This window comes from Montipora capricornis, chromosome 8, assembly GCF_036669925.1.
Source record: "Montipora capricornis isolate CH-2021 chromosome 8, ASM3666992v2, whole genome shotgun sequence".
Taxonomy (NCBI): domain Eukaryota; kingdom Metazoa; phylum Cnidaria; class Anthozoa; order Scleractinia; family Acroporidae; genus Montipora; species Montipora capricornis.
In genome coordinates this window covers 23061227-23088726 of record NC_090890.1, presented here as the reverse complement: position 1 = coordinate 23088726, position 27500 = coordinate 23061227, and the positions used below count along the sequence as shown (strand labels likewise).

The window sequence follows — 27500 nt, the reverse complement described above, 5'->3', positions numbered from 1 at the left end:
ATAATGTAGGTTATAAGCAAAATCTTAAAAATAATACGTTGATTAACGGGAAGCCAGTGAAGATTAAAAAGAACAGGCGTAATGTGATCATGCTTTGTTGTAAGTGTGACGAGGCGCGCCGCGGCATTCTGGACGTGTTGTAACTTTTTTATAGTGTAGGCTGGTAGGCCATACAAAAGAGAATTACAATATCCAGCTTCGAAGTGGTCGCTGAAAGATACTTCCTGATAATAGCTGATATTTCGCAGGAGATAAAACGAAGATTGCAAATGTTAGTAACATGATCATTAAAGCAAAAATGGCTATCGAACATGGTGCCGATATTTCTCGCGTTAGGCACGGAGTGAATAATTTCACCAGCAACTGAAATTTCGTGAAGGAGTGGTCCTGGAAGATGTTTAGCGGATATCACCAATAATTCAGTATTGTCTTTATTTAATTTAAGGCGATTAACCATCATCCAATGATTAATTTCACTCACACAGCTCTCGATGTTAGACACCGCTAGATCCCTATCACCCAGTACGGTTGTTTGGAAAGACAAGTATAGCTGAGAGTCATCAGCATAAAGTTAAATTTGTTTACGATGTGTGAAAGCGGCGAAGGATAAAGCAAATACAAGATGATGATGATGATGATGATGATGATGATGATGATGATGATAATAATAATAGTAGCACTAATCAAGGCTTAGTGAAGTGCGTTCGATTCACGTTTTGTAGTTGTATATTTTCAGGAGAATTGTGTTGTATCTGCTAGTATTTGTTCGAAAGATTCAAACTATAAGTGTCTGGTCTGTTATCTTGTTGCTAATAGTTTAATTAAAACGCAATATTACTTTTGTGGGAAATCACTAGACTTTCTTGCTGGATAGCCAAGCATCCTGTTGGATAGGTGACCGTCCAGTTATACTCGGTGCTGTACACTCTGACTTCGGTGGACAAATTTCCCTACCGTCACATGAGATCGGGGCCATGCGTGCCAGGCAGGCCAAGATGACGTCCAAACATTGATATCGCATGGGATCACGATCGATAACCGGGGAACTAACACGATCAGGATGCGTTCCCCTGCTTTGTCGAACGTATAAATAACTTAAAACCACAGGAACTATCGCAATCCTCCCATGTAGTTTTACTTACGAGAGAGACGCCAATATAACGCGGTAATATCGGCTCACCTGCCCGTCCTAAATTTGGGTTGCTCACGTGAACTCTTGGCATCGCCCTAAATTCAGCTCACATTCGATTCTGATTATTGAAATATTATTTCACAATGTTTTGGACCTTGATTGTTGAGAATTGAAATGTTTATGTGGTACAAAGTGATATTTTTAGAGTTTTATATTGGTGTATGTAATGAATGGATCTCACGTTACAAAACATTTTTCGCTTCTCCGCCCAATACAAGAATACATTTTCTATCAACTAGCCGCCAGTGTAATACGGCGTTGACGTCTCAAAATCGCAATCAGTTTATAATATTGGTTACAATTAAATTTGTTGAAAGACAGCGTTTGTATCCGAAATAAATGTATTTCACAATCGCCTTCTTTTGTGTTAAAATTTCCGCCATAGCGCTGCTTGTGTTTTAAATAATTGTGACGTTAAGGTTGTGCCTACTATTGTTATTGCGCATACGTTCTGCGTATCACGAGATACTCGGATTTCCTATCGGTAGTGCTTGCTAATACAAGGATATTTTTTCGCGGTTTAAAGTTATGCAGGAAAAGCAGAACTTAGCAAGGGCTCTTGGTTTCCAAAAAGAATATTGGGGGTAACCATGCATTGTTCAGAGATAATTAAGCTATAATTTGGAAAGGAACGCCATACGTTGCTTTGTATTTTAAAGCTTTTTGCTAATATTGTTGATTAATTATCTTTGAAAAATGCGTGGTTACCCCCAATTTTCTTTTTGGATTTTAATAACGCTTGTTGAGATCTGCTTTTCCCGCGTATTCATGAAACCGCGCAAGAATACCTTTGAATTAGTAGGCACCGTCGCTAATTATAAAGAGTAGAGGCTCTTTGGGTCAAGTCAATAGGGAAACCGTAACACGTTACGGTTATTCGAGATATCGGCGTGCGGAAATTAAGTTATTCTAGAAGTAATTTTTTCTCAGTGGTGCGAACACATTTCGTCTGTGTAGTCTTTCTTGCCTTTCATCAGAGAAACGAAATCTACGAACGATAGTTGCTGAGTTCAAAAGAGAGTAATTAGGACATAGCCGGTCGGAATCTTCCTGCTTTCCTCATTCCGCCACTGTAGACGATGGCTTGAGGGTTATCTGAATTTTAAATAAGCACGGAACATTATAGCAATGGAAGGGAGATCTTCACTTCACTTTATTTACAAGTAAATATTTGTATGAGTAAGACCATGATAGCCCACAATTAGCATAGCTATTCATGATTCCAGGCGGGCCACTCAGTTAAGCCGGTGTTAAAACTTGTGCAACGGCACTACTAAACAAGTTTCAGCTCGCCTGCCCATGCGTAGCTGGCGGTATTGTTGTATTGTTGTTAATTTATCTCTCGCGCCAACAATAGGAAATTTAAGAAATGGCGACGGCTACGACTACGCGGGGTAATCTTTTCAAATACAAATACTTTTAAATATATTTCCCCGCATTAGCCTTCATTTCAAGCTAGTTCAAGTCCAATACTGAAAATACGAATATGATCAACTGACAAGAATTAAATAAAGAAACGCCTCCCACATAAGAGGAGAAAAAGGTTTTTAAAATGGTTTTCGATATTTTAGGTGACTTGTTGAAGAAAAGCCATGTACTTTGAAAGATCATTGTAGCGCATATCGACGGTCATCTCCTCTTGTTTCAGTTTTTGAATGCAGCGTCTCTGCAGCTGAATATGATCCTGACCACTCACATTCCAAACGTGGAATCCAGTCAGCAACCTGAAGCCACAGTGCTGCGGCTGATTAGTTGTCTGACTGACACGATGTTAGCGGTATTCTCCAGCGCTCCTCTGGCGCGCTCCGTCTCCCGCAGTTCACTCAAGCAGCTTATGCAAGTCTTGATCACAGTGTTATCAGACGATCGTTTGGCCGCTTTAGAAGATGGACCACAGATTCTGAGAGCCATCAATATACTCATGGTCAAAGTGATTGAGATGTCGGATCAAACCTTCGTATTGGGGTGAGTTTTGTCTTCCTAGTTCGCGGACCAGTGGTTAGGGCGCTTGTCTTAAGATTTCAAGAACCATTCTGACCACTCGTTGAAGTTGATCCTGGTAGTCCCCGGTTCAACTTCTCAGCTACACTTGTAAAACTGCCAACTGGTTTGATCCCGGCCCGTTGAGATTCTTAATAGTATTGTTGTTTTATTGTGTTTCATTGGCCCTGAAAAGGCCCCTATGGCGAGTGGTCAATTAAGTATTTATTGCCCCCGTTGGGATTTTGCCTAGAGGTAACATCCCAAGGAGTCATCGTTGAAGCTTGCGCGTATGTAGAGTTACAATGATTGGCCCTCCCCGAGGAGGCATCATTGCCCTTGCAGGGTTTTGGACTCTGGGCCAAAACTCGAGGAGGCAACCTAGAAGCCCTGCGTAAAAAGGAAAAACATGTAAACTAATATGTAAGTTGCTGGATATTGTATAGAGGAAAGCAATCTCGATTTGTTCAACCGAGCGCGCAAGGTGGAATCCGTATTGCTCAACAGAGTGCGCAAGCTGGTGCCCCCAGACTCCTTTAAGTGGCTCGCAACTCCGGCCTTCGCAGGGTGTCTTGCGGCACCAAAAAAAGTCACGTCCGGTGCTTCGAAGCCTGCGAACAGGCTCTCTCTCTGCGGTGGGAGAGAACCCCAGTACCTCGGAGAGCCTGCTTGCAGGTTAGGTGCTTTCAGAAATATGTGCACTCCTTGTCTAAACTGTCCAAAACCCTGCGGATTTGTTCTCTCCATGCTTCAACATCAACTGGTCCGTTTGTAAACTGACACCTCTACCCGGGCTCTGCCACATTGAATATTCTGCGTACTACTGTACTTAAGAGCGGGGACAGCTGTAGTGTTAACTATTACTAGTATAATATTACATATCTGGTATACCACAAAAAACTTCTCCATTTGCCAGAACTAGGCGCGCACGCAATAAATGGGTAATGATTACGTTTTCACACCAAATGCCTTCAAGTAAGTCTTGGGTACTGATGACCTTGAGCAGAAAACGGCCGAGAGCGTGGTATATGGGAACGTAACGTCGCAATCAAGGATGTATCGGTAATCGGACATTTTCATTTACGGGGTTCAACGTTATTATTGAGAATATCTTGCCAACTGTCACGGATTGTCACACGTTACATGCCGTGCAATCTAGCGTTGGAAGAGCTATTCGAAACGTAAGAGAAATCTTTTGTCCGCCTTGTCCGTCGTTAAGTGACTAAGTTATCTCACGACTTGCCCCAGATCCCCGTAGGTAGCTCGCGCTTTCGGCGCTCGCAAGGAGCCTTGCAGTGCCAAAAACTGTCACGTCTGGTGCTTTCAGAAATGCGTCCGCCACTTTACAAAACTGTCGAAAACCCTGGATTAAGAGTCGCGGGACGATTTTATTTTGGAAAGAAACTTGTCAATTGACGAACATTGTGCAAGCACGCACAAACTTTTTTCGTGAAACGATTTGTCAGACACAAATCACTGTTGAGAGATTGAAAGACTCGGTCTACAACCTGCAAGTGTTGTTAGAAAACGATTGAAGACTGATACAACAGTTAACATTAGTGATTCCTAAAGTATTTACAAAGCAAACGATCTGAGTTGTTCGAAGCATTAACATATTAAAGGCTCGCGACAGTGTTCTGTCTTGAAGAGGTTGTTGTTTATAAAGAACCAATCTTGAACACGTTTTTGGACTGAAGAAAAACGCCACAAATTATTATATTTTTGATAGATTTTTGAGACCTTTCGAAGTGTTAGTAAACTTTCGGACGAATTATCGCAACATAGGAAACTCTTAAACATGCAAAACCATGTCTTGGGTAGCTGAATTGTTGGGGATACTCCATGTCAGTTCCTTTCATTGATAATACCGTGACACCGTTTCACTTTCTTCATCCGGTCAGATTTTAACGCTTCTGATTCTTACTGTTCGTTTGGTCATTTAATCAGATACCTGCGATTAGAGCGGTTTTCAAATGAGTGTCGTAAAACCAAAACCAAAGTAATTGCTTTGGCCAATCAAAGGACGGACGGAGACAATCCAGTAAACCAATCAAAACCCGACGTAATTACACGTAGCCGACACAAAGCGCGGGAAAACGTGCACGCGTGAGCTACGATTGGTTTTGCTCTCACTTCTGATTGGTTGAAAAAGTGGCCAGAGAACTTTGAACCAATCACAGAGTGAAGTAGATGCAAAACCAAAGTAATTCGCTAATTACTTTCGACACTCAATTGAAAGCCGCTCTATATAATCCAGATCAAGGACATATAAATAAAGCATTGACATTAAACGGGGCAACATCAGTGGTTATTCACGTTACTCAAGACTAAAAAACTTCATTCCTGGCAGTATGTTACATTTTTGAAAAACGGTGGCCACATTGCGGTAAAAATTGACGTTGCGTTTCCTTTAGTTTCTGTTTCGACTGGTACTAGAGCTGGTTTCAATTGAGTATCGAAAGTAATTAGCGAATTACTTTGGTTTGTTTACTTTTTGGTTCAAAGTTCCCGCGCCACTTTTTCAACCAATCACAAATGAAACCAAAACCAATCGTGGCTCGCGTGTGCACATTTTCCCGCGCTTTGTGTCGGCTACGTGTAATTACTTCGAGTTTTGATTGGTTTACTGGATTGTCTTAGTCCTTTTTGATTGGTCAAAGTAATTACTTTGGTTTTGGTTTTACGACACTCAATTGAAAAGCGCTCTATCCTGTCCGCCAAGATCAAACCGTCTAGTCGCAAGTCCCTTTTCATATTCGGTACTGATTTGTTCTCTCCGCTTCAACATCAATTGCTCCGATTGCAAACGGCAACTCCTCCACCTGGGCCCTGGACACATTGAATTCTGTGTACAACTATGCTTAAAAGGAACCTCCACTTCACCAAAAAAATAACTTTATATCACAGAAAATAACCGTTACAGCCAAGTCAAGTTTAAGGACGGTGCCTACTAATTCAAAGGTATTTTTGCCCCGATTTATGATTATGCAGGAAGGGTAGATCTTCCCAAGTGTTATTGAAATCCAAAAAGAAAATTGGGGGTAACCACGCATTCTTCAAAGATAATTCATGAACAATATTTGTATAAAGCTCTATTATACAAAGCAATGTGTGGCGTTCTTTCTCAAATTGAAGCTCGATTATCTCTAAAGAATGCATGGCTACCCCCAATTTCCTTTTTGGATACCGAGAGTACTTACTAAGATCTACTTTCTCTGCATAGTTTTAAACCGCGCAAAAATATCCTTGCATTAGTAAGCATCGCCAATAGGAAATCCGAGTATCTGGAGATGCGCAGAACGTATGCGCAATAACAATAGTAGGCATCGTCCTTAAGAATCGCCTATTTTTGTTTTGAAATTTCGCGGACGCCGCCATTTTGAATAATTGTGACGTGTTACGGTTGCCCTATTGTTATCAGACAGAAGCTCTCTATGTTGGAACAATAGGGCAACCGTAACACATCACAATCATTATTCAAGATGGCTGTATGGTGTGGAGAGTTTGCTATAATTACGATCACGCTGACCATCCGAATCGACGGAATCGCAGTGAACAATTCAATCAAGTTACTCGCTACCAGGCTTCGTTATGGGAGTCCACCCCGCGCTTGGTCGTTTATGGGGGGACTTGTGTTTCCAAGGTTCCAAATGTTCTGCTTGATTTTCATCTCCTTCATGCTTTGATTTTAACGTTGTGAAGCTGTTCTTTTTAACCTTAGCTTTGTTTTACATTCAGATCCCTGATCAAACTTCTGCAAGACTGCCTGAAGCTCCTTCAAGAAAGCGCCGGCACTGCACTCAGCTCTCCGAAGTTCCTTGATCTTGTGATGAAGGTTGATATTATGTCTTAATTAACTAGTTTACCTAGATTGTAGAAATGCTGCCGAGCGGAAGGGAGATGTTAAATTATGCGAGCGGTAATTTAACGACAGTTCCATCGTGGATTTGAAAAGAGATTGTGATAGGTCTTGAGTAGGAACGGTACAAAACGTGGACCCCCTAAATGAATCCCCATCTGGACTTCCTACTGAAACCTTTTCAAGTGAAGAAAACAATAGATGGTTTTCACGGTGACGTCATCAAATTCTAAAATCAAAATCGCAAGGTCTACTGAATTTACAACTAAAGGAGGTTGAAGATGACGTAGAAATAAATGTTTTTTCAAGTTTCCAGTTCCGTGACGTCTTTCGTTTTGAAAATTGAAAATAGAGCACTCTGAATTTAAGAATTGTCACCTACCATGACACCATGATACAATACTATTTGGTTGGAAAAAAAAGTATATCCCTATGAATCTTAGTAGTTTGAGCCTTTCAAGTACATTAGGAATGTGTTCATACGCATTTACTTTATTTCAGTGAGCCCTTTCATCGCAAAGTGAACTCCAGGTGTTTTCGTTGATTACCGGCCGCCAGATTGGTGGACCACATGGCGTCTCCATACAAAAATCTATAAGTTACGTGAAACGCTTCGACAAATAATTCGGAAACGGTGTACCGCACAGACCTGAGAATTGTACAGGTGGTTAAAATATTAATCATTCCGGCAGCAACTAGGGAAGAGGATGGGTTGTGTGGGTGGGGGTGGGGGGGGGGGGGGGAGGGGAGGGAAGAGGTAGAGGCACTCTGCGAGCAGAGCCTCCTTTTATATTTTTCTTTACTGAGGAGGAGAAAAGGAGGCTGTTCCTGAATCGCGTCAACTCTTTGAAGCCACCGTAGCCCGAACGTCTGGACTAAACAATCTTGTTTTCTCTCGTTAAACTGGTTTTTCCAGTGCGAGGATTCGTTTGGTGATAAAACCGATAGTTATTATTAAGCCCGCTGTACCGTGAAAAAGCAAGATGGCGGCGAGATCTGGCATATAAGGCTTGAGTTCGAGACTGTATCGTGGCAACATGCAGCACATACTCTATAAAGATCGTACTCGAGAACGCCAAAATCGAGCAGCTATGCAGCTCAATCGCACTTTCATGTGTTCGAATCCCGTTTAACCCTGTCTAGATGGGAAAACCTAGACCTCGGTCAGTAGCTATTTCAGCTAATCAAATTCGTGAATTTGGTAGTTCCCAGTCCTTGTGAGAAAGAGCCATATAATGATGTGTTATATCAAATGTAGTTCTTTGAAAGACGAGAAGGAGCTGGGGAGAGGTGAGGGTGACAGGCATGGGATACTCGAGTGATTCGTGTAAAAGGGAAGCCAGAATTTTTTGCATACTTATTTTATCATTTCTGTGGCAGTGTCTATGGAAGGTTGTTCGCAATCTACCTAAAACCATCTCTGAGGTGAAAGTTGATCAGATTCTTCTCGACATACACACGTTTCTGCTGACCCACCCGCATCAGATGTGGAAAAACCGAGCAGACGACACGCCCCTCAGGACGATTAAAACCGTGCTGTACACGTTAGGAAAACTCAAGAAACAAGAGGTCAGTGCAAACTGAAAAAAAGATTCCATAACGCTTGGTTTTTAAACAAACAGGTGTGATTTTACAACTTTCTTTCCTGTGCTTAGATTTTAGAGTGCCTTGGATTAATCGACGATCCAGAGAGTAGCGAGGTGGTGGCGTATCTCAAAAAAATCCTGAAGACTGGAAACCGCCGAGGGAATGAAATAAATGGCAGTGATGGAACCACTCCTCGCAAGTCGACTGGGTCGATACCAGACCTTTTGTTGGGGGTTGATGTAAGTAAATTTAATGAGCGAGTTTGGGCCGAAGTAACTCCAATAATGCCATATAAAATTGTCTCTTTTTGTTTCCTCGAAACAGAGCACAAAAAAAGAGAGGATAAACGACAAGCTTGCAGAAATATTTGCTAAGATTGGCTCTAAAGAAAACACTAGGGAGGTGAGTTGGTCTAGGATCTCTTATAGAGTAGACACCAGGTTTCTAGAAGAGACACTTGCTTAAATTGTCCAGATAAGTGCTTCTTTCGTCTATAAGCCGCACTTCATTTATAAGTTAATTTCATTCGTCGAATCTTCCACGCGAACAAACAAATTGACCTGCTCCCAATTGGTTGGCTTCATAGCTCAGTTGGTAGAACATTGCACCGACATCGCAGAGGGCATGCGTTCGAATCTCTTTGAAGCCACCTGAATCTTCAACTCATCCTCTACCTCTGAAATGACTATTATCGACAATTCCTAAGTTTCTCTAAATTGACTATTATCGTCAATTTAGGACGCTTAGCACTTGATAAGGATTATGGGAAATGAATATCTATTTTTAAAATCCGAACCCCAATGTCTAAACTCGCTGGACTCGAACCTGGGGCCCGTTTCTCGAAAGTCCCGAAAACTTTTCGGGCCCGAAAAGCCGTTTGTGAAACTGCCAACCGCTTGTTTTGGAAAGCCGATCTTTTAACATGTTTTTAAGGTAACAAAAAGAAAAATGACTCTGAAGTTTGACGACTTAAATGCTCTCCATTCTTGACATACAAAGGGAACTGTGTCACCCGAAAATGGCCCGTAAAGTTTCGGGACTTTCGAGAAACGGGCCCCTGGGAATGTTCGATTAATGACCCTTTCACTTAACCACTAGACTACCGCATCACTATCTGACAGAACATTTTTTTAAAAAATGTTAATATATTTTTTCTTGCTGGGAGCCTGTTCGCAGGCTAGGTGTCCGTAAGAGACAATTGCTTGAATTGTCTAGATAAGTGCGAGGATTACTTCTGTCTTTCCAAATATCTTCTCCCGGAAAAAAAATAGTGGTAGAATGGTGTTTTTGCGTTGGCAGACATGTTTCCTGTACCAAGCACGGGAAACGGATGACCCAACTTCAGTTTTTTAACGCGGGAAAAAAATACCCTGTACACTCAGAGCATGTAAGCAAGTAACTTCGTGAGAGAGGCGCTCTTAAACGTATTTGTATCTTCCCCTTTAGGGGCTAGCTGAATTGTATGATTTTAAGCAAAAGTACCCTGATGCAGACATCGATCCATTTCTCAAGCGAACGTCGGAGTTTTTTCAAAGCTACATCGAGAGGGGCCTGAAAAACATTGACATGGAAAGAAAAGGAAAGAAAATAACAGGTAAAGAGGCGAGAGGTTGCTTTTAAGAAGAAAACAACTGCAGTGCTCAGCATTGCTCTGGTTATGAGAGTAACGTCTTTCGTTAACGTTTTGCGTTTCAGAGACTGCTCCAAAATCTGCTGTATCGACAACATCAGTTGATAGTACAGGTAAGACAAAATTTACAGCTACGGCGTTTAGTGAAGGTTAAGAGAGCTTTCTCTATTTGCAACCAGTTGCTCTTACGGCTTGCTAACCACGCAGAACGGAAGACTGGCGCCTGTCATTCACGCTGATAACAATAGAGGAGATAAGAAGTGGAAGAGGGAGAGAAAAACCGTGAACGCTCACTTTTTTCCGCCAGGAAGCTTCATTCACACTGCGCTCGTTGTAAACTCTACTAAATTGCATTTCACTGCATTGGATGAAAGGAAATTTTATAAAATCCCACTCTTTACACTCAAGTATTATTTTTCTGCTTATGCACTTGTTTCGAGAAGAAACAGGAAGAAATTAAAAGAAAACGAAGCCCTTTTTGTGGGTCACGCAACGCTTAAAAATATTGTTACATGTACATAGCTGAATGTTTTCCCCCAGCAGCGCGCACTCTCATTGATTACTTCGAGGTCACATGACTTCTAACAATAAAACTCTTTCCCGCCAAAAGTTTCTGAGCGGGCAACAGTGCAAAATCTATGACGTCAGAGGGTAACAGTGCACTGTTACCCGCGAATGTTAACCGATGACCGCCGTTGCTGTTGCCGTTGCACGATTTTCCTTTTTGTCGGAGAAACATTGAGATTCTCGGGAAACAAAATGAACTATTTCCCTCGGGACCAGTAATTAAGTGTTTATGATGTTGCCAGACGAGGCAACAACCTCGTTCCCAGGAAGAGAAGAGAGACCCTGGGAACGAGGTTGACGATGCAAAAGACAAACGAGTAAGATGCGCGCAGAAACCTGGAAACAGTTACCCTGCAAATTGACTTAAAGCCGAAAAATAAATGAGGATGTCGTAACGAGAGAAGCTTTTTTAAAACCATTCTTTTTGTGGTTAACAGATGATGCAGTGTCATACAGGGATAGATTAAAAGTGCTAAGAATGAAAGCTGGACTTGACAACAGTGCCAACGCCGACTCAAAGGTTTGGGCTATTCTCAATTATCCGACATTTGGTATGTCTTTGAGATGCAGCATTTGCCATTAGAGATCTGTTTTGGGATGGGGACGTTGTCCATTTTTTGAAACAGGCGCAATTTCAAACAAAGCTTGCCTTGCACTCCGATCCTATTGTTTTGATGAGGAGTGAATTGGAGTAACTAGTCTCTTTCCCTCGGGGCTTTTCTGTACTAATTTACAATGCTTTTTGTGTGGGACTTTGACCAGACCGCTTGTTACGCAGTTTACAATTTATTTGGGAAGTGAAAGATGCCACAGACCAGATAAGGTCAGACCACAACACCGGGGACAACGTCTCCTACTCTTTTCGAGTATTCTAATTGAGCGGGTTCTTCAACGTCCCATACTATTTGGTTTCCAACAAGGGCTAGCTATGAGACGGGACCTCCGGTTTACATTCCTTATCCGAGAAGACTTGAAAGTCTAACAATTTGCGGGTAGAATTACAAAGGCAGCGCTTTCTCTTCAGTTATTTTAAGACCCTGAGAGTCCGGCCCGACCTCCCGCGTGACAGCCCAATCAGCACAACCAAGTGACACCGGTGCGCGGTCCACAAATTCTCCTTTGCCCTGAATGCACAAAAACATGTTGTCCTGCTGGAAAGAAAAAAATTCGAAGTAATTAACTGGGGATTTTTTAAAATCATTTTTGTAGAGTACAGAATCGGGAGCTCAGGTCGTCGCTGGACATGGAGTCGAGCTGCCAACAACCGAGCGAACTCTCTCTGCGGAAGACAAAGTACTATCTTATACCAGTATTGTAAGTATTGCAATGTTTGGCGGAATTCATCGTTTCGCTGGTATGGCTTTTGTGCTCAGCCTTCTCCAGAAGCTGGCGGGATTTAATGAGCTTGCGAGAGTTTATTTCAAGCCGCCGGGAGGAAGTTGACTAGAAATCCATTGCGTTTTTCGCTGCTCGCATAACTCCCGCTGTTACAACGTCGCCGTGGATTCTCTTGTCTTATCCGCACTGGTAGCGAAGCCAGAGAAAGCACTGCGAGCAAGTGATCCTCTCCCAAAGCGAGAAAGAGAGTAGAATCCGCTGCTTGTTGAGTATTCCGTTTTATTTGAAAGTAGATCATTGGATAATGCAATTCTAGATAGCCATCATGGTATATGAGCTATAATACCATGCAAATATCAGTAACCGCACGCATTAGTTTTCTTGTTTTTACAAAATAAAGTAGGGGAGATTTAGCCGTAATTTGTGGGGTTTCTTAGTAAAACAATTATTTGACTCGCGCTTGTTGGATAGGAGGTGATTATAGCCAACTTAGCGGCACGCGCCTCGTTGGCTATCCATCATCTCATATCCAACGCGCGCTTGTGGAATAATTGTCAGATTTACGCAGTCTATTTGTGCGAAAAGCTAAAGTTGGAATGGTTCAATATCGCCTTTCTTTCCATCTTATCAGCCTGCGGTCGTGTTACAGTCAGTGGATTCCACAGATTCCATTTCGGCTGATCCAGATAGCATTTTAGACATAAAGAAAAGACTTGAGCGGATAAAGAACAGTTCGAGAAAGTAAACGAACGAAAGGAACACACGCCAAGAACATGAGAAACACCTCGGGGCAAATATATCACAAGTTCTATGCATAAAACAGTTGCATCGAAAAGATTTGGAATGGGTGCTTCGTTCAAGTCGTCACAAGTGCGCATGCGGCAGCTCATTTAAACCTTTTGCAGAATTGTGATTCGTCTGGGAAAATGGACGAAGCATTGTATAAAGAAATCTTGTACTCTTGTCGTACGTCGTATTGCAGTTACTTACAGCACACGTGGCTCTTAGTCAATGCTTTTGATGACTAGAAAATGTGAATTATACATACAAGTGTGGGCAAAATTGTCGGTAACTGACATTGCTGTGAAAGTTCGCACAGGTTCTTTCGAAACTGCAGCTTATATATCAAGTACCGTCAAAGGAAGCTGCTTTCGCAGAGGCCTTCGCCACAAGGTACAGCCGGAAGATCTTACCACTATCCTTGTACTGCCATACTCAACTATTTAAACGCTTTAACCTCTTTGTTATTCCTTATTTGCCACGATTTCGTTTTTCTCTCATTCTGGGTGACGCAAGCTTCCGGTCAGGTTGGAACCATGCAAATAACACAGCTACAGTTGTGGTTGGTCAGGAGAACGTGATTCCTGCCAGTGATTTTCAATATCAACTACCGGTATGTTCGACGAATATAATGCTTGTGTCCGGAACAACTTGACAAAAAAAAAAGCTTCGGAAAAAAGTGATTTAACCGCAGTAGGGTTTATAGTTTTTGCAACAAATAACACATTATCACGTAATAGGTAAATCGTTTTTGTCTGTTTTCTTCAGTGATTGTGTTTCCATGTGGGACATGTTTTTCTGTATGACTCATCCAACACACAATAAACGCTAATAATATGACACGTTCATGAAAAGTGGTTGACGTTATATTTTTTATGTGGTGGGATATAGTTGGTCTCGGATATAGAGTGAGTTTGGATATAGTATCCCTTATGCCTGTACATACAAAATTAAAGAAACTTGAACAGATAAGTCGTTTTGTATTGAAATTAGTTTTTCTTGCGACATAAAGGTATTTACGAAACAAACTCAAACAATGATCTCTGAGTTTGGCGATTTTGTAATTCTTGCATTTGGTCAGGACAATACCTTTCGGTTCTTGTTCAAAGTGTGAGTCGGTAGTGGATCATATTGCCAAGTGTCTTTTTCCCTGACGTTTTCTTACCGTTGATCTGGTGACTGCCGGCATACAGTGTTAAACCCGGTTTCCATATGATCTGCAACGGTCTACGACCATCGGAGCTGCCTGCGTTGGCCTTATTGCAGACGATCGTAAACACAGGAGGCAAATGTTTCCATTTAAATCCGTTTGAAACGATCGCAGACTAGCGTATCACTAATCCTCTGCGAAGCGAGGAGAAAAAGGAGCGCACTTACTTCAAGTCTGATTGGACGTGTTTCAAGGCGAACAATAGTGTGTTGCCGATACTACACAGATCATCTCAGACACACGTTTCCATTAAAAATTGTCTTATTCGGAAGCGTGGGAATGGTCGGGAAAGTAGAACTAGATTCAACTTTCATGATCATCCAGACCGTGTGCCGCAGATCGCCGCAGACGGCGGGGACATATGTTTTCATTTGTCTGCGACGTGGCACAAACCTATCTGCGATCGTGTCGCAGACCGTTGCAAATCATGTCGAAACCAGGCTTAGTTTTGATCGAGAAATAAGTTTATTTGAAGAGTTACTTTTGTTTTCATTGCGCGTTACAGAATTGCAATTTATTGCTTATTGCAATGTTAAATATAGCACCTCCGCAGTTGTATATGCTGAGTTCACCAAGGCTTTCTACTATCTGATTGAGTGAGGTTGAAAATGTGAAATTATGTCATTTATTAACTCATTAAAATTGACAAAGTGATGACCAGTTAGTGTTGCACCTGGAAAAAATATTTTTAAGGATGCATCAATCGGAAATTTAAGTAGGGGAGCTTGAATTACTATTTGTGGGCGATTACCTTAAGTCCAAGAGTGTTCGTGTTCTGCCCATTGAATGTGCATCCAGCTAATGTGCATAATGTTCTTTTCGCACAAAACCGCGCCTCGTTGTTTTCAGAAACACCATCTGAGGTAGCTGAAACAGGTTCCAGCAATTTGCAGGGAATGTCTTATTAGAAGGGTTAATTCTACCGCACTGTTCCACGTAATGATAATGGCCGTTTTTATACTAGAGACGCATAATCCGTCCAGACGAACTTGGACAAACATTTGCGGAGATCAAACCCAAAGGTCGTGGGTTCATTTCCCACCGTGGTCAGAGTTTTTCTCTGTCCTTGTGTGGGCCCATTTCCATCAGTTGGGCTAACGCTCACATGGTTCATATTGGATTGAAATCTAGTACTTCACATTACACTCTATTCAGTTAACTATGTTTCAAACACTTTTTGTGCCTAGTATCGTTATTGCGCATACGTTCTGCGCATCTCGAGATACTCGGATTTCCTATCGGTGATGCTTACTAATACAGGGATATTTTTTGCGCGGTTTAATTTAAAACTATCCGGAGAAAGTAGATCTTCATAAGTACTCTTATTATCCAAAAAGAAAATTGGGGGTGAACATGCATTTTTGAGAGATAAGTAAGCTTCAATTTGAGAAAGAACGTTATTTGTATTTAAAGCTTTTTACAAATATTATTCACGAATCATCATTGAATAATGCGTGGTTACCCCCAATTTTCTTTTTGGATTTCAATAACACTTGTTAAGATCTACATTTCCTGCATAATCACACACCGGGGGAAAAATATCTTTAATTAGTAGGCATAAATTTGTCTAGTATAAAGACTGGCACAAGACGCATAATGCGTGTGGACGGAAGTCTTCGAAGACGCACTTAACTGGAAAGTTCGTCCAGAAGTATTATGCGTCTTGTGCCCGTCTTAATACTAGACGAATTTAACAGACGCAGGAAAAATGTTGCCGAAGTTCGTCCCAGACGAATTATGCGTCTCTGGTATAAAAACGGCCAATGTCATGGTACCAAAAGGCCATTTCCGAATTCATGTCAGCCTCCTGTTCAAAGCGAGCCTAAGTGCGAAGTTTTTCTTATGAAAATAAGTGCTTACGAAAATTAGTGCTTCAGCGCTAGAACGACTGGACACTTAAATAAAGTTCCTTTCCGTTTTCCTTTTTCGTTCACATGTAAAGTAGAACTAGTTACCATCACAAAAACTTCACACTTGGACTCGCTTTGAAGAGGAGGCAGACATGAACTGGGAAATGGCATATTGAACCACCAATGTTTGCTTAACAAGATACCCTTATTGATGTGACGTAATGTGGGTCACAAAGTTCGTTTTGAGAGCACAAAATATAGGCTGTTTTTGAAGGGCTCATTTGTTGCCACAGTGACCTGTACGTCACATCAAGGAGTGGTGTTTATGCCGTTACGTGAAACATTTCAGCAGACCCAATCCTTCCATTGAAACTGGATTGAGCCTCATTCAGGTCAAGATTTTATGACCATTTGAAAACTTGAGAATTCCATTTTAGAAGTGAGAAGATTTGCGCTGAGCTGACTGAAATCTGTAATAAAGCGCCGCAAAACAGGTGAGATTTTAAACTTTACTACAGTTAGAACAAATGGGTAATTAGCACGGATGGAAATTTTCCGGATTTCAGTTCTCGAGAGGAAAATGTTACAGCCGATCGAATAACATACAAGGATTGTTATGAAATTTATTGAAGTATGATTGGAAGGCAAAGTGTGCTTTTTCCTTACTAATCGTTATACTTTCCTTCACCCATAACAACATCTGTTTAAAGGATTTAGGCACCAAAATAGGCATGGTAGCATATTTTGAGCCGTTCTTCTCGTTTTTTGCAGAACAGCTTTCTGAAAAGGGCTGCCCATTGCCCACTTGATTTCTGCCCATTTGTAGTCACAGATCAGGAGCCGATAACGTGGCTTTTCCCTCCACCGGGGGCATAATAGACTAGTTAAAAGTGAGGTTGACTAGCAGTAGAGTTATTTTCATAGAGTTATGTCGTAGAGTTAGAGTTAACAGGGCCGTAGCGAGTATGAGGCAAACCGAGGCACTTGCCTCGGTCATTTTTTCGTGATTCGTTAAAATAAAGCGTAATTCCAGTGTTGTCTTCAAAATGTACTCGTCATAAACATCTAAAATACCTACGAAGAATATTTAACGATGGACATTGCCTCAGTCATAACTTTTTTCTGGCTACGGCCCTGGTTAAGTTTCCAAAATCCTGAATTCAAGACTTTGGAAGGCCTAAATCCTGACTTTAGAAATACAAAAGTATCCTAAACATGCATAAAAGCTAACCTTAGGCCTAATTAGGCCTAAACAAAAGTTTAGCTTTTATGAATGTTGGCTTCCAAAATCTTGAATTCAGAATTTTGGAAACTTAACTCTAACTCTACGACATAACTCTATGAAAATAACTCTAAGAATAGCTGCCCCCGTTAAAAGTCGGATTTGCTGGAAACAAATTCCAAGGCTAAGACAAATAACTGATAGGGGTTGGCTGCCGCCTTAACACAGTTATTTGGCGAAGCGTAATAGCTTTCTGAGGTCGTGCCGTTGCAATCCTAGAGGTGAAAAGCCATTTAAATGCTGCAAGAGGGCAGGTGTTGATTTTCGTTGCAAAACGGAAAAACCACGCAAACTTTGGTGTTTGGTATTATCGTTTAGCATGCTTTGACAATTCTTCAAATCCGGTAGTTGTCCACTTCAGATTTTTACACAAAAGGCTAAATATTGCGCTTGTACTGCCTGGTGACAGGTGGAAGCAAATTAACTGCCTCGGTGTATATTTTCTGCAATTCTGGGTAACTGAAATGTTTGAATACGAATTATATGTGGCGTCATTGATACCCCTTAAGTAATCGTCAGAACAGTATTTTTTACTTTAATTAAGGTATGTTTGTTTTAGGACAGTGCGCGTAGTTTCCATTGTGTATGAAAATAAACAGTCAACACGAGATATAACCTGTTGAAAAAGGTGCGCCATAAATACAAATAAGAAGTTGATGCTGTATGTTGAAACGACCAGAAATACTGAGGTGTATTTGAATGGGTTTTTACCGTGGCGTTTAATGGTGTTAACAAATCGAACGTGAGTAGAACGAAAAGGAAGTCGCAGTTAATTGTTGGCTTTCTGATCCGGATTTGTGAGGATTAAAAAGAGAAAAAAACCCGTGTACCTTAAAACGGAAAACATTTCAAAATAACAAAAGCAAATCGAAGGTGGGAAACTTTGCCTTAACAGGGGTTAGTCCAACTTCCTGTTGGGCCATATTCCTGTTTGGAATCCGTTACAAATCTGTATGATGCAGAACTGCACACACGTAGCTGGGTTGACCTTATCGGGCTATCAGCGATATTCTGTCACCTTTGTTGACACAATAAAGGCATCAAGCAGCATTGCTGGACACCTACGACATACGCAAGTGAAGGATTACGAGACGCGTAGCTGAAACTCAAGTTTTAAACACTGTTAAGAGAGCCCACCTGAGATTTCAGCTACCCATTCTATTATTTATTTTTAAAACAACACGACTAACGTTTATACTTTCCCATCCACTCTCTTGTAAAGGAACACTGCTGTTCACGTGCTCAGCTGTCAGCGGCCCGTATCAAGGACCGTATCAAGTGTTTCGTGGCCGTGGGTTTGATGCAACAGATCGCGCGAAGAGGGAACGGTATGGCTTGCTAGGAAGAGTGGAGCGTGGAGAAAACTGGCCTTGCTTTCAAGAATCGAGGAGTGAGGGAGTTATGAATCACTCGGAAGATCCTAATTTACATTCCGCGTCAGGTACATGAAACAAAATGTCGAATTCAACAAACTAATAATTATAATAACATTGATCTTAGCTTGGTGGTCTCTCGCGCGTTCGTCTACCTGTTAAAGCTTAATGTGCAAGTGTAACAACAACAAGTTGTGGAAAGCCTGTAACTTTGAGGTTATTCATTCCGGGGTATTTTTGTAATTTGCCATTGCAGAATTGGATCACGATGCCTTAAACTTTTCTTGCTTGGAGGAATATCTTAATTCTGATGTTGCTGGCATTTTCGATGGGTAAGCTGATTACGTTTTCTTACGAACTCAAATTGCATCGAAGGATCCGTAGCCTTTATAAAGTCATTTCAAACTCACGCATTCAGTGACTTTTTTATGTTTTTGACAAAACGTTGCCCATTCACATGTATCCTGAGAAAGTTGGCTGGCACGGACTTCGCAGTCACTTCAATATCTTTCTTGTACTTCCTTGCGATCATAACATTGTAAAAAGTATTCGAAAAGTCAAGGGCTGTAAAATTATGCTCAAGTTAAACTTTGACAATTTCCTTCAATTGAATTTCTTTTGACGGTGGCACTTCGAAGCAGACGCCAATTGCAAATTTGATTTGACGGAATCAAAATGCGGAACAGGAAAGCTGTGAAATAGATATTGCATTTGAGATTTTTAAGGCATTTTGCTACCTTAGTGGTTTTCCCTCTTAAAGCTATAATTTGTTTGTGGGAATCTTGTGATCTATGAAACGATTACGTCAGGGTGATTGGTTTGTTATGTCTGGAAACCAAGGAAGGTGTTTTTAAAGCCCAAATTCTCAAACATTACGTCACGTACCCGACAATTGTCATTTTCAAGCCATAGAAAATTTCCTCTCCAATTTAAGTGTCGAGATCGATTATTGCTATTGTTCTTTACACGCAAAACACCGTAGGCTTCAAACGAGTCATTATATAATTTATTTGTTATTTCGCGGAGACTTTGCGATTGTGATGCTTGTAATTTTGTTGCCGATGGTCAAAAGCTTTTTCGAATGCCTGGGGGGCCTATTAAAAATAATCGTCGAATGAGCCGTTTATGGCGTTTCGATGGTTCATACGAGACTTGTATTATAACTACACAGCTTACGAATAGGACTTTTTGGATCGTCGATTTTTTCAAAATTAGCGGTTTATCTATCTTATGGGTTGCTGTTTTGTTGCGAAACTTTGACGCACTTTAATTTAACTGAAGGAGTTAATTGACGAATCGCCACTTATCAAATTTTATTTAAGCGATAGAATTGTTTTCGTAGGTGTATTGTTTTATTTGATAATCAAAATGTCATAAATTGCTTATTCTTTTTGGCCTTCAGTTGTTCAAAACATTCGGAGATTTATTGCTATAAAAGCAGAACGATTTTGTAAATAGTTTTCCACGGCTTAGGTCGCGTGACTTTAATTTAAGCTGCAAGGAGGTGACATTGACAACCGAACGGAAATGCAACATTTTTTAAATGAGGGCTTGCTTGCAACAAGATATCCTCGATTGTGTAAGAGGGTTCATGTTTATTTTGTTTTTCGCTCCATGAAATCACCAAGAAAAGAGTAACCTCTTTAAGATAATACTAATTTTAACTGGTCTTGTTTCATAGATCTTAGCCTGGTTTGTTTTCCAAACTTTCTTTTAATTACCTTATCCCTGTAAAGTGTAGCAGAGCAGAATCTCTTGAATGCCGGACCTTATTAACCCTTTTTTCTTACTTTACACATTTTGAAATGTACGAGTCTCAAGAACAAAGCAACATGAAAACATGCCTGGACGAGTACAAGAGATTTAAGAGATTTAATCTGAAGGATCTTTGTTTCAAATTATAGTAATTGATACTTTTTGTTCATTATCTGTTATGGTATTTTGTTATATTATTTTTGTGCTCTCTTAAATCAAACATGGTTTAAGATTTCATCAGAACAAGATGGAACCTTTAGATAATGTGTTATGAGCCACTGGAAGAGGTGAAGTTTCAATAGACCGTACCCTTTATGACGTAACGCCTCGCAATTCTTTTGTTGAGTGACTACTGAAACATTGCATTCTGGTATTTATAGTAGTCACTCAACAAAAGAATTCAGGTGCTGTACGTCATAAGGGGTAAGGCCTATTATTCTAAGGACAGGTTGCTAAGCAAAGGATGATGTGATTGTCATTGTATTGTAGCTTTTCCCACAATGGGAGTTAAAATAATTATTAGAAGATCTGTATGCTGCAAAATACTGTGAGATCTATGGTTTGTTGACTTCAGAAATCTATTCGTGCAAACTTTTCAACTGCTACAGTTGTCAAGTCTTTCTTTGAGTTTGCCAATGCTTGTCAAATCTTTAAACCTTAAGGGTCTTTGTCACGCAAAATGATCAGGGTCTTTAAATAACTGAAGAGAAAGTGCTGCCTTTTTTATTACATCTGCAAATGGCTAGACTCTGTAGTCTTCTGGGATAAGGATGATAAACCGTAGGCCCCGTCTCACAACCCCTCAATGTTGATAATCCTGTGGGACGTAAAAGAATCCTCACACTCGTCGCTAATTGTAGGGCATATAGTTCCCGGTGTTGTAATCTGTCTTCTGTTGTGTATCATGGTTGGGATGGTAAAAAAGGGGCCACAGTAATTGCCGCAAGCTGTTGTGGCGCTCTGTCAGCTTGACTGGCAAAGTTAATAAATAAATAAATAAATAAATAAATAAATAAATGAATAAAATAAATGACGTGAAAAAGTAGACTGAAGCATTGCAATAACCACTTAAACTGTTGAGCAACATAAAGAAATGCAGCAAAAGGAAAGAGAAGCAGGTATGGACACAAATGGACATTTGCCCGGCATTTTTCAAGTTTATGGGAAATTGCTTTTGCTCAGAATTATCTGTTTGTGATGTAATGGTAAATTTATCAGTGAAGGAATTCCTTGTTAATTACCATTTTTGTGTTTTAAATTCGTGATTAACAAATTAAGGATTACCCCTAAATACCCTAAAATAACGTGACACAACCCCTTTAACTTTCAGCCTCTGATTAACTAATTCCCTTCCCCAAAATGGCCTACTCTGTCAGTAAAACAAATAATACTTAAAAATTATTAATTACAGCATAACAATACTGATACTCCTACAAGGATTTTGCAGTCTGTTTTGGATAAGTATTAATGAACAAATTGCCTTTCGTAGCTAAACATGTTCCTCCCATGATTAAGCTTGCTCCCTTCAACAGTTGGAAAAGAAAACAGAAGTAGATGCAAATAAGTCATTTCCAATTTTCTTGTTTCTTAGTTCATAATTTTCCTGTAGTAATAACCAAATGTAAGATCCCAGTCACTGGGAAAATGGGAGTCCTGAGGTGCTTTCCTTTTGTCAGAACTGGCAAAGAAAATGCAACAATTTTGAAGGGACATTGTCATAACACTGGTTGGATACTCTACCCATTGGGCTGCTAGAACTCCTGGGAAGCTGATTGATTTATCTACAGATCTAGGTCCTGACGGGCAATGTATCTGGCTGGTTTGTGGGATTTATAAAGTCATGCACCGACACTATTTGTTTTCAAGGTCCTAGTTTTCCTAACAACCCCTTAAGACAACAATGAGGCACAGCTAGGTTATGTTGGCTTCTTCCTGGACAGCATTGTGTTTGTTCAGATAAATGGAGGGGATATTATTATACTTTTTTTTCAGGCGTCGTTCCAAACGTTTAAAAACTGTGAAAGATCTCAATGCTCTTTATCTCTTGAGGATTGTATAGTTCCAATTAACACCGTTGATGAAATCTGCTTCATCCATGTTCTTCAGGGCCATTGATGGGACAGGACTGCTCAATTTTGGATTTGGAACTGATGACAGCAATAGTCAGGACAATTTATTTCCTTTAAGTCTTGGAGCACGATATAATGGTATGTCGTTGTCTCAACATCTATAAATATGTTTCAATCATTGTTCATGGCTAAAAATATACGGATCCTGAAAACTGAATAAACAATTCAATATAACAAAATGTCAAATCAATAAACTCGAGATATTGTAAGCTAATAATGTGATTTTGAGTACATACTGCTTTATATTGGAGACTTGGTGGGAGAAAATATACTCTGGTATTGGGAAGATTGGCACAACAATGGAACCAATATATGGTGGTATTGGCATCTCAAACTCATACTTAGTTTTTGTATCATGTATTGCATTGCATACATAAATAATACTCCAAAAAAATCAGTTTGTGCCATGTCAACATTTCCATAATTCGCAACAGTCAAGGTCAACACTTAAACATGCAGATGCACTACAAAAGGGGTTGCATCATGCACTGCTTTTGTTCGAATCCATTCAAACGCAACTGATTAATTATCCAAGATGGTGACCAACAAACAGCAACACGGAGACGGAAGTCCTAAAAGATATTTCTAGTGCCAAAAAAAGGGACGAGATTAAAAAAAGAATGACAGATAACATTTTATGACCCAAGGCACCACACCCTTTATAGAGTGTCTTTGTGTTTAAGTAACAAGTTAACTGCTAATTCTTACTTTTATACATTTTTTTCAATTTAAAACATCGTGAAAATTCAACATTTCATTGACCCAATTTCAAACTTTCACCCAATCATAGGCCAGGAAAGTGAGATGACAATACTGCTTTTTATTGGCATCTCTCTCTTAGGCAAAACTAGGGGAGGATCACGACACTAGATCATATTAATATTTTTGGATACATTTTTGTTGTGAATATTTTCAATAGTCCTTTATTATGGTGGGTATAACAATGTTGTCATGTTGCAAATGGCACGTGGGTTATTAGTTCTTCAACATCTCTCAAAGTTTTTGATGTAGTATTTTGAGACAGAGCTTATAGTTATCCTCCTCATCTGAAAGGTGTTTAAGAAATGCAAACTACTTCCAGATGTCGTGACAAAGGTAGCTCTTCAGTTGTTTTGTACGCTTTGTGTTGGTCTAATACATGCTTGATGCCGCAACTTCCTGCTTATTAGTGCAATGCACCAAGAGGTACATGTTAAGTAAAAAAACGTGATACATGTAACTGCATCTCCTGGGCGCTGATGCATAAAATTCCCAGAAAGGTGCACAAGTATATTCAGGTTACCTCTATTTAAATGCAAAATGTGTTTAATTCCCAAGACTATCATGTTTGAAGTGCCATTTAAAGAGGGGGTGAATAGGCCAATGGATTGGCAGATTTTGGAAATATTTTTGCCCGGATTTCAGATTCAGTGTGAAATTTTAACAGAATTTCGGATCTTGCATATTCCAGCATTTTGGGGTTTCATCCTTTTTGGCCAGGATTATGTAATTTTACCGGTAAAATCTCAAATCTATGTGACAAATATTGAGCAGATTCAGGTGTAAAGACTTTTTTTAAATGGAGCAATGGCTTTTGTTATTAAATCCTAATGGATCGGCAGATTTGCACACCCCCATTCACACCCCCTCTTTAAAAAGGAGACAACAAATGCGTGGAAGGTCATGCTCAACACATGTACATTGAGCATGAAAAGTGCCAAACTAATATGAGGTGTGATTAGCATCAAAAGGAGGCTGCAACTCATTTTCATTTTGAATGGCTCTCATGGTCTTGTACATCTTCACTTCATGCAAACAATAATTATGCATGATGCTGCTGGAAAAGAAACTGAAACCCATTGAGGGGCAATATTGTCGCTCAGCTTTTTGTTTTCATCCAAATCATCAAAAGTAAATAATGCTAAGTAAGCCCCTCAAAATGTACCAAGCACTGAAGCTGCCAAGATTCAAATACAGCTGTCCAAGATTCATAAAATTGCAATATTGGCTACATGTAATTATAACCAAGGGAGCATGAATAAGTTGACTGAAGTTAAAAAAGTGCTTTTGATTCAAAACGAACCAAGAAAGTATTTTAATTAATGGCAAACATGCTAGTAGTCATCATTTTTGGGCACTGTGCTTATATGGACTGCGTCTTAATTTAATGTCACAAGGAACCCCAAAACTTAATCAGTTCCGGTCCTGGTTTTGTACTTGGGTGATGAGCAATCATGTCTTTTAATTGAAACAAAAGAAAAATTATTGCCTTCAGAAGAATAGGTGTGGGATACCAAGATGGACATGCACTGTTTGTTTATGGGCAGATACAAAAGTCGGACCAGGATCAACTTGGATTGCTTACCTTGGGTCAAGCGAAAAATGGTTTTGTAAGCCAAAACTATTTGAAATTTACTTGAAATTTATGCTTTTAAAAAGATTAGGGCTCAGGTGATTTCTCAAGGCCTTTTCATTTTTTTTACGTCAATCCAAGGTGAACTAGCAATCTGTGTTGATCTGGTCTGCCTTTTGTACCTGCCTGTTTGTCTATTGAGAAACATGACAACCTGCCGACCATGACATCATGTGATAACCAAGGGTAGGGAATTAAAGGGAACCTCCACCAAAACAACAAAATAACTTTAAACCACAGAAGATAATGGTAAATTTACAATGAAAATTGTTCAAACTTTTTCCAATGAAAGCGTTTGTAATTGAGAAAAATGATTTTTAAAAACGCTTGTTTTGGCTTTCAAATTTCCTGGGCACCGCCATCTTGAATAATAATTATTGTGACGTCTCGTGGTTGCTCTATTGTTCCAGAACAATCGGTCTTTGTGTCAGAACAATAGGGAAACCACGACACGTCACAATTATTCAAGATGGCAGTGCCCGTGATATTTGACAGCCAAAACAAGGGTTTTTGAAATTCCTTTTTTCGGATACAAACACTTTCATTGGAAAAACTGGTTTGGGTCTCACTGATTGATAGATTGGTCAGTCCAGTGGATGCACTGATTTAAATGTTTCACTCTAAAATAGCAACAAACAGATTTTAATTACTCTAACATGAGACGATTTAACTCATCATTTTTGGGGGACTCCCAAGGAAGGAAAGGGTTAAATAATTATGTACATTGATCATGATGAAAAGAGATGTCTTTTTCAACAGGAGTGCTTACTTTTCCAGCAGATGGATATGCTGCATCTGCAGGAGTGTGAGTACATAGTCAATCTAGTAAGAAATACTGTATGTATCTGATGTTATATCTTGTGCACTTCATTAAATTTAATAATAAACAACCCTTTCCGTTGAACCCAGTTCAAAAACCACATCGTAATAAAATAGAAATAAAGACCTGCATGGGTACAAAGCACTTTAGCATAATAATGTTTCTCTTATTTCAGCTGCAATAGGAGACAAAACCGTTGGGAAGACTAGCATTTTTGACGTCTTCTTCGCTCCCCACCCCCCTGGTTCAATGTTGTGCAAAACTGAATGGTTTTAGTGGGAAATTGCTGTGTTACTTTCCAACATTGTCCGATTATCCAGGACACGTAGAAATCTAGTTCGGACATTGAAGTCTTGAACATGACTTGTCTGTGCGACAAGCACATTTTCTGATAACTAAACAATTGACTTCATGTTGGAGTAGAATTTAAATATATCTAAATATATATCTAATAGCCATAAAAGCAAACCTCTAACTTGACAAAATGAGAGTAAATATTGCTATAAATTTCGCCATTGTACAGCCATTAAGGACAATGCCTACTAATTTAAAGGTATTTTTACCCCGGTTTTTGATAATGAGGGAAATGTAGATCTTAACAAGTGTTATTGAAATCAAGAAAATTGGGGGTAACCTTGCATTTTTCAAAGATAATTCGTGAATAATATTTGTAAAAAGCTTTAAAATACAAAGCAATGTATGGCGTTCTTTCTCAAATTGAAGCTTAATTATAGATTCTCTGAAAAATGCGTGGTTACCCCCAATTAACTTTTTGGATGTTAATAGTACTTACTAAGATCTGCTTTCTGTGCATAAGTTTATCCCTGTATTAGTAAGCGTCTCTGAAATTCGAGTACCTCAAGATGCGCAGAAGGTATGCGCAATACCAATAGTAGGCCCTGTTCTTAAATGTAACCTCCATTGACTGAATGCATAAATGGCGGCAAAAAAATGTATTCTTTTGTTTATGTGCTAATGAGACTTGCTAACCTCGCTCTCAAGCAAACTTTCTTTTGTATTTTGTCAATGCAAACGAGGCTAGTGAGGCTAATTAGCACATAAACAAAAGAATATTTTTTGGCCGCCATTTATGCATTCGGCCTATATCGTATGGAAACCTTGCCTTAGTAACCAGGCCTGTTAAGACTAAATTAATCCCCAGGCTCTAAATTCGAGTCAATAATGGCAGAGGCAGTCCACGCTGTTTTCTTTCCATCTAAACCAATCAAGCAAAGAATCAGTTGAGTCTTTGAGTAGTCATGAAAACAAGAAGGGCAAGGTCCTTGCAAAGCAGGATTAATTGTTAAAAGAAGAGAAAACGTAATTTTCAAGGCACTGGAAGTCAGAATTTCCGTGGCTTGCTGCAGAGTTACCTGGCGAATTACCTGTAATATGAAGTTTAAAATGTTTGGTTTTTTATCTTTAAATAACAAATTATTTAAGCCTTGTAAATAGTTCACAATTAACGTTGCTATGAATTAAAATGCACCAAAAGCCACATTGTTGTATTTATTTCATTTTTAAAGCCAGTTTGAGCAAAACCTTTTGGCTGAGCACTTTTGGGTTTCGGACAACAAAACTATCTACGATGGTTGTCCGATGGACAAGTGATTATTAGTTAGTTGGCCACGGACCCCCAAAATTTTGCAATGGACCCCCAAATTTTTGAAAAGCTGGATCACTGATAGTTATTATTGTTAATTGTTGTTGTTATTATTATTATTATTATTATTATTATTATTATTATTATTATTAT

At 39.8% G+C, this 27500-nt stretch overlaps 2 protein-coding genes across 2 annotated transcripts in view; both read left to right on the top strand.

Annotated features, from left to right (window-relative positions):
* The window catches only part of LOC138059003 (cytoskeleton-associated protein 5-like), an 80857-nt gene extending 66269 nt beyond the window's left edge, over positions 1–14588 (top strand). The window contains exons 37-46 of the mRNA XM_068904489.1: positions 2841–3157; positions 6911–7007; positions 8412–8600; positions 8687–8857; positions 8943–9020; positions 10065–10212; positions 10314–10361; positions 11253–11335; positions 12025–12129; positions 12785–14588. Coding sequence (XP_068760590.1) covers positions 2841–3157; positions 6911–7007; positions 8412–8600; positions 8687–8857; positions 8943–9020; positions 10065–10212; positions 10314–10361; positions 11253–11335; positions 12025–12129; positions 12785–12898 — 1350 coding nt within the window. The 3' untranslated portion in view covers positions 12899–14588. The remainder of the gene's footprint in view (positions 1–2840; positions 3158–6910; positions 7008–8411; positions 8601–8686; positions 8858–8942; positions 9021–10064; positions 10213–10313; positions 10362–11252; positions 11336–12024; positions 12130–12784) is intronic.
* Positions 14589–18142: 3554 nt separating this feature from the next.
* Positions 18143–27500, top strand: part of LOC138059004 (myelin regulatory factor-like) — a 62274-nt gene continuing 52916 nt past the window's right edge. The window contains exons 1-5 of the mRNA XM_068904490.1: positions 18143–18148; positions 18498–18716; positions 18905–18980; positions 22510–22610; positions 25684–25729. Coding sequence (XP_068760591.1) covers positions 18677–18716; positions 18905–18980; positions 22510–22610; positions 25684–25729 — 263 coding nt within the window. The 5' untranslated portion in view covers positions 18143–18148; positions 18498–18676. The remainder of the gene's footprint in view (positions 18149–18497; positions 18717–18904; positions 18981–22509; positions 22611–25683; positions 25730–27500) is intronic.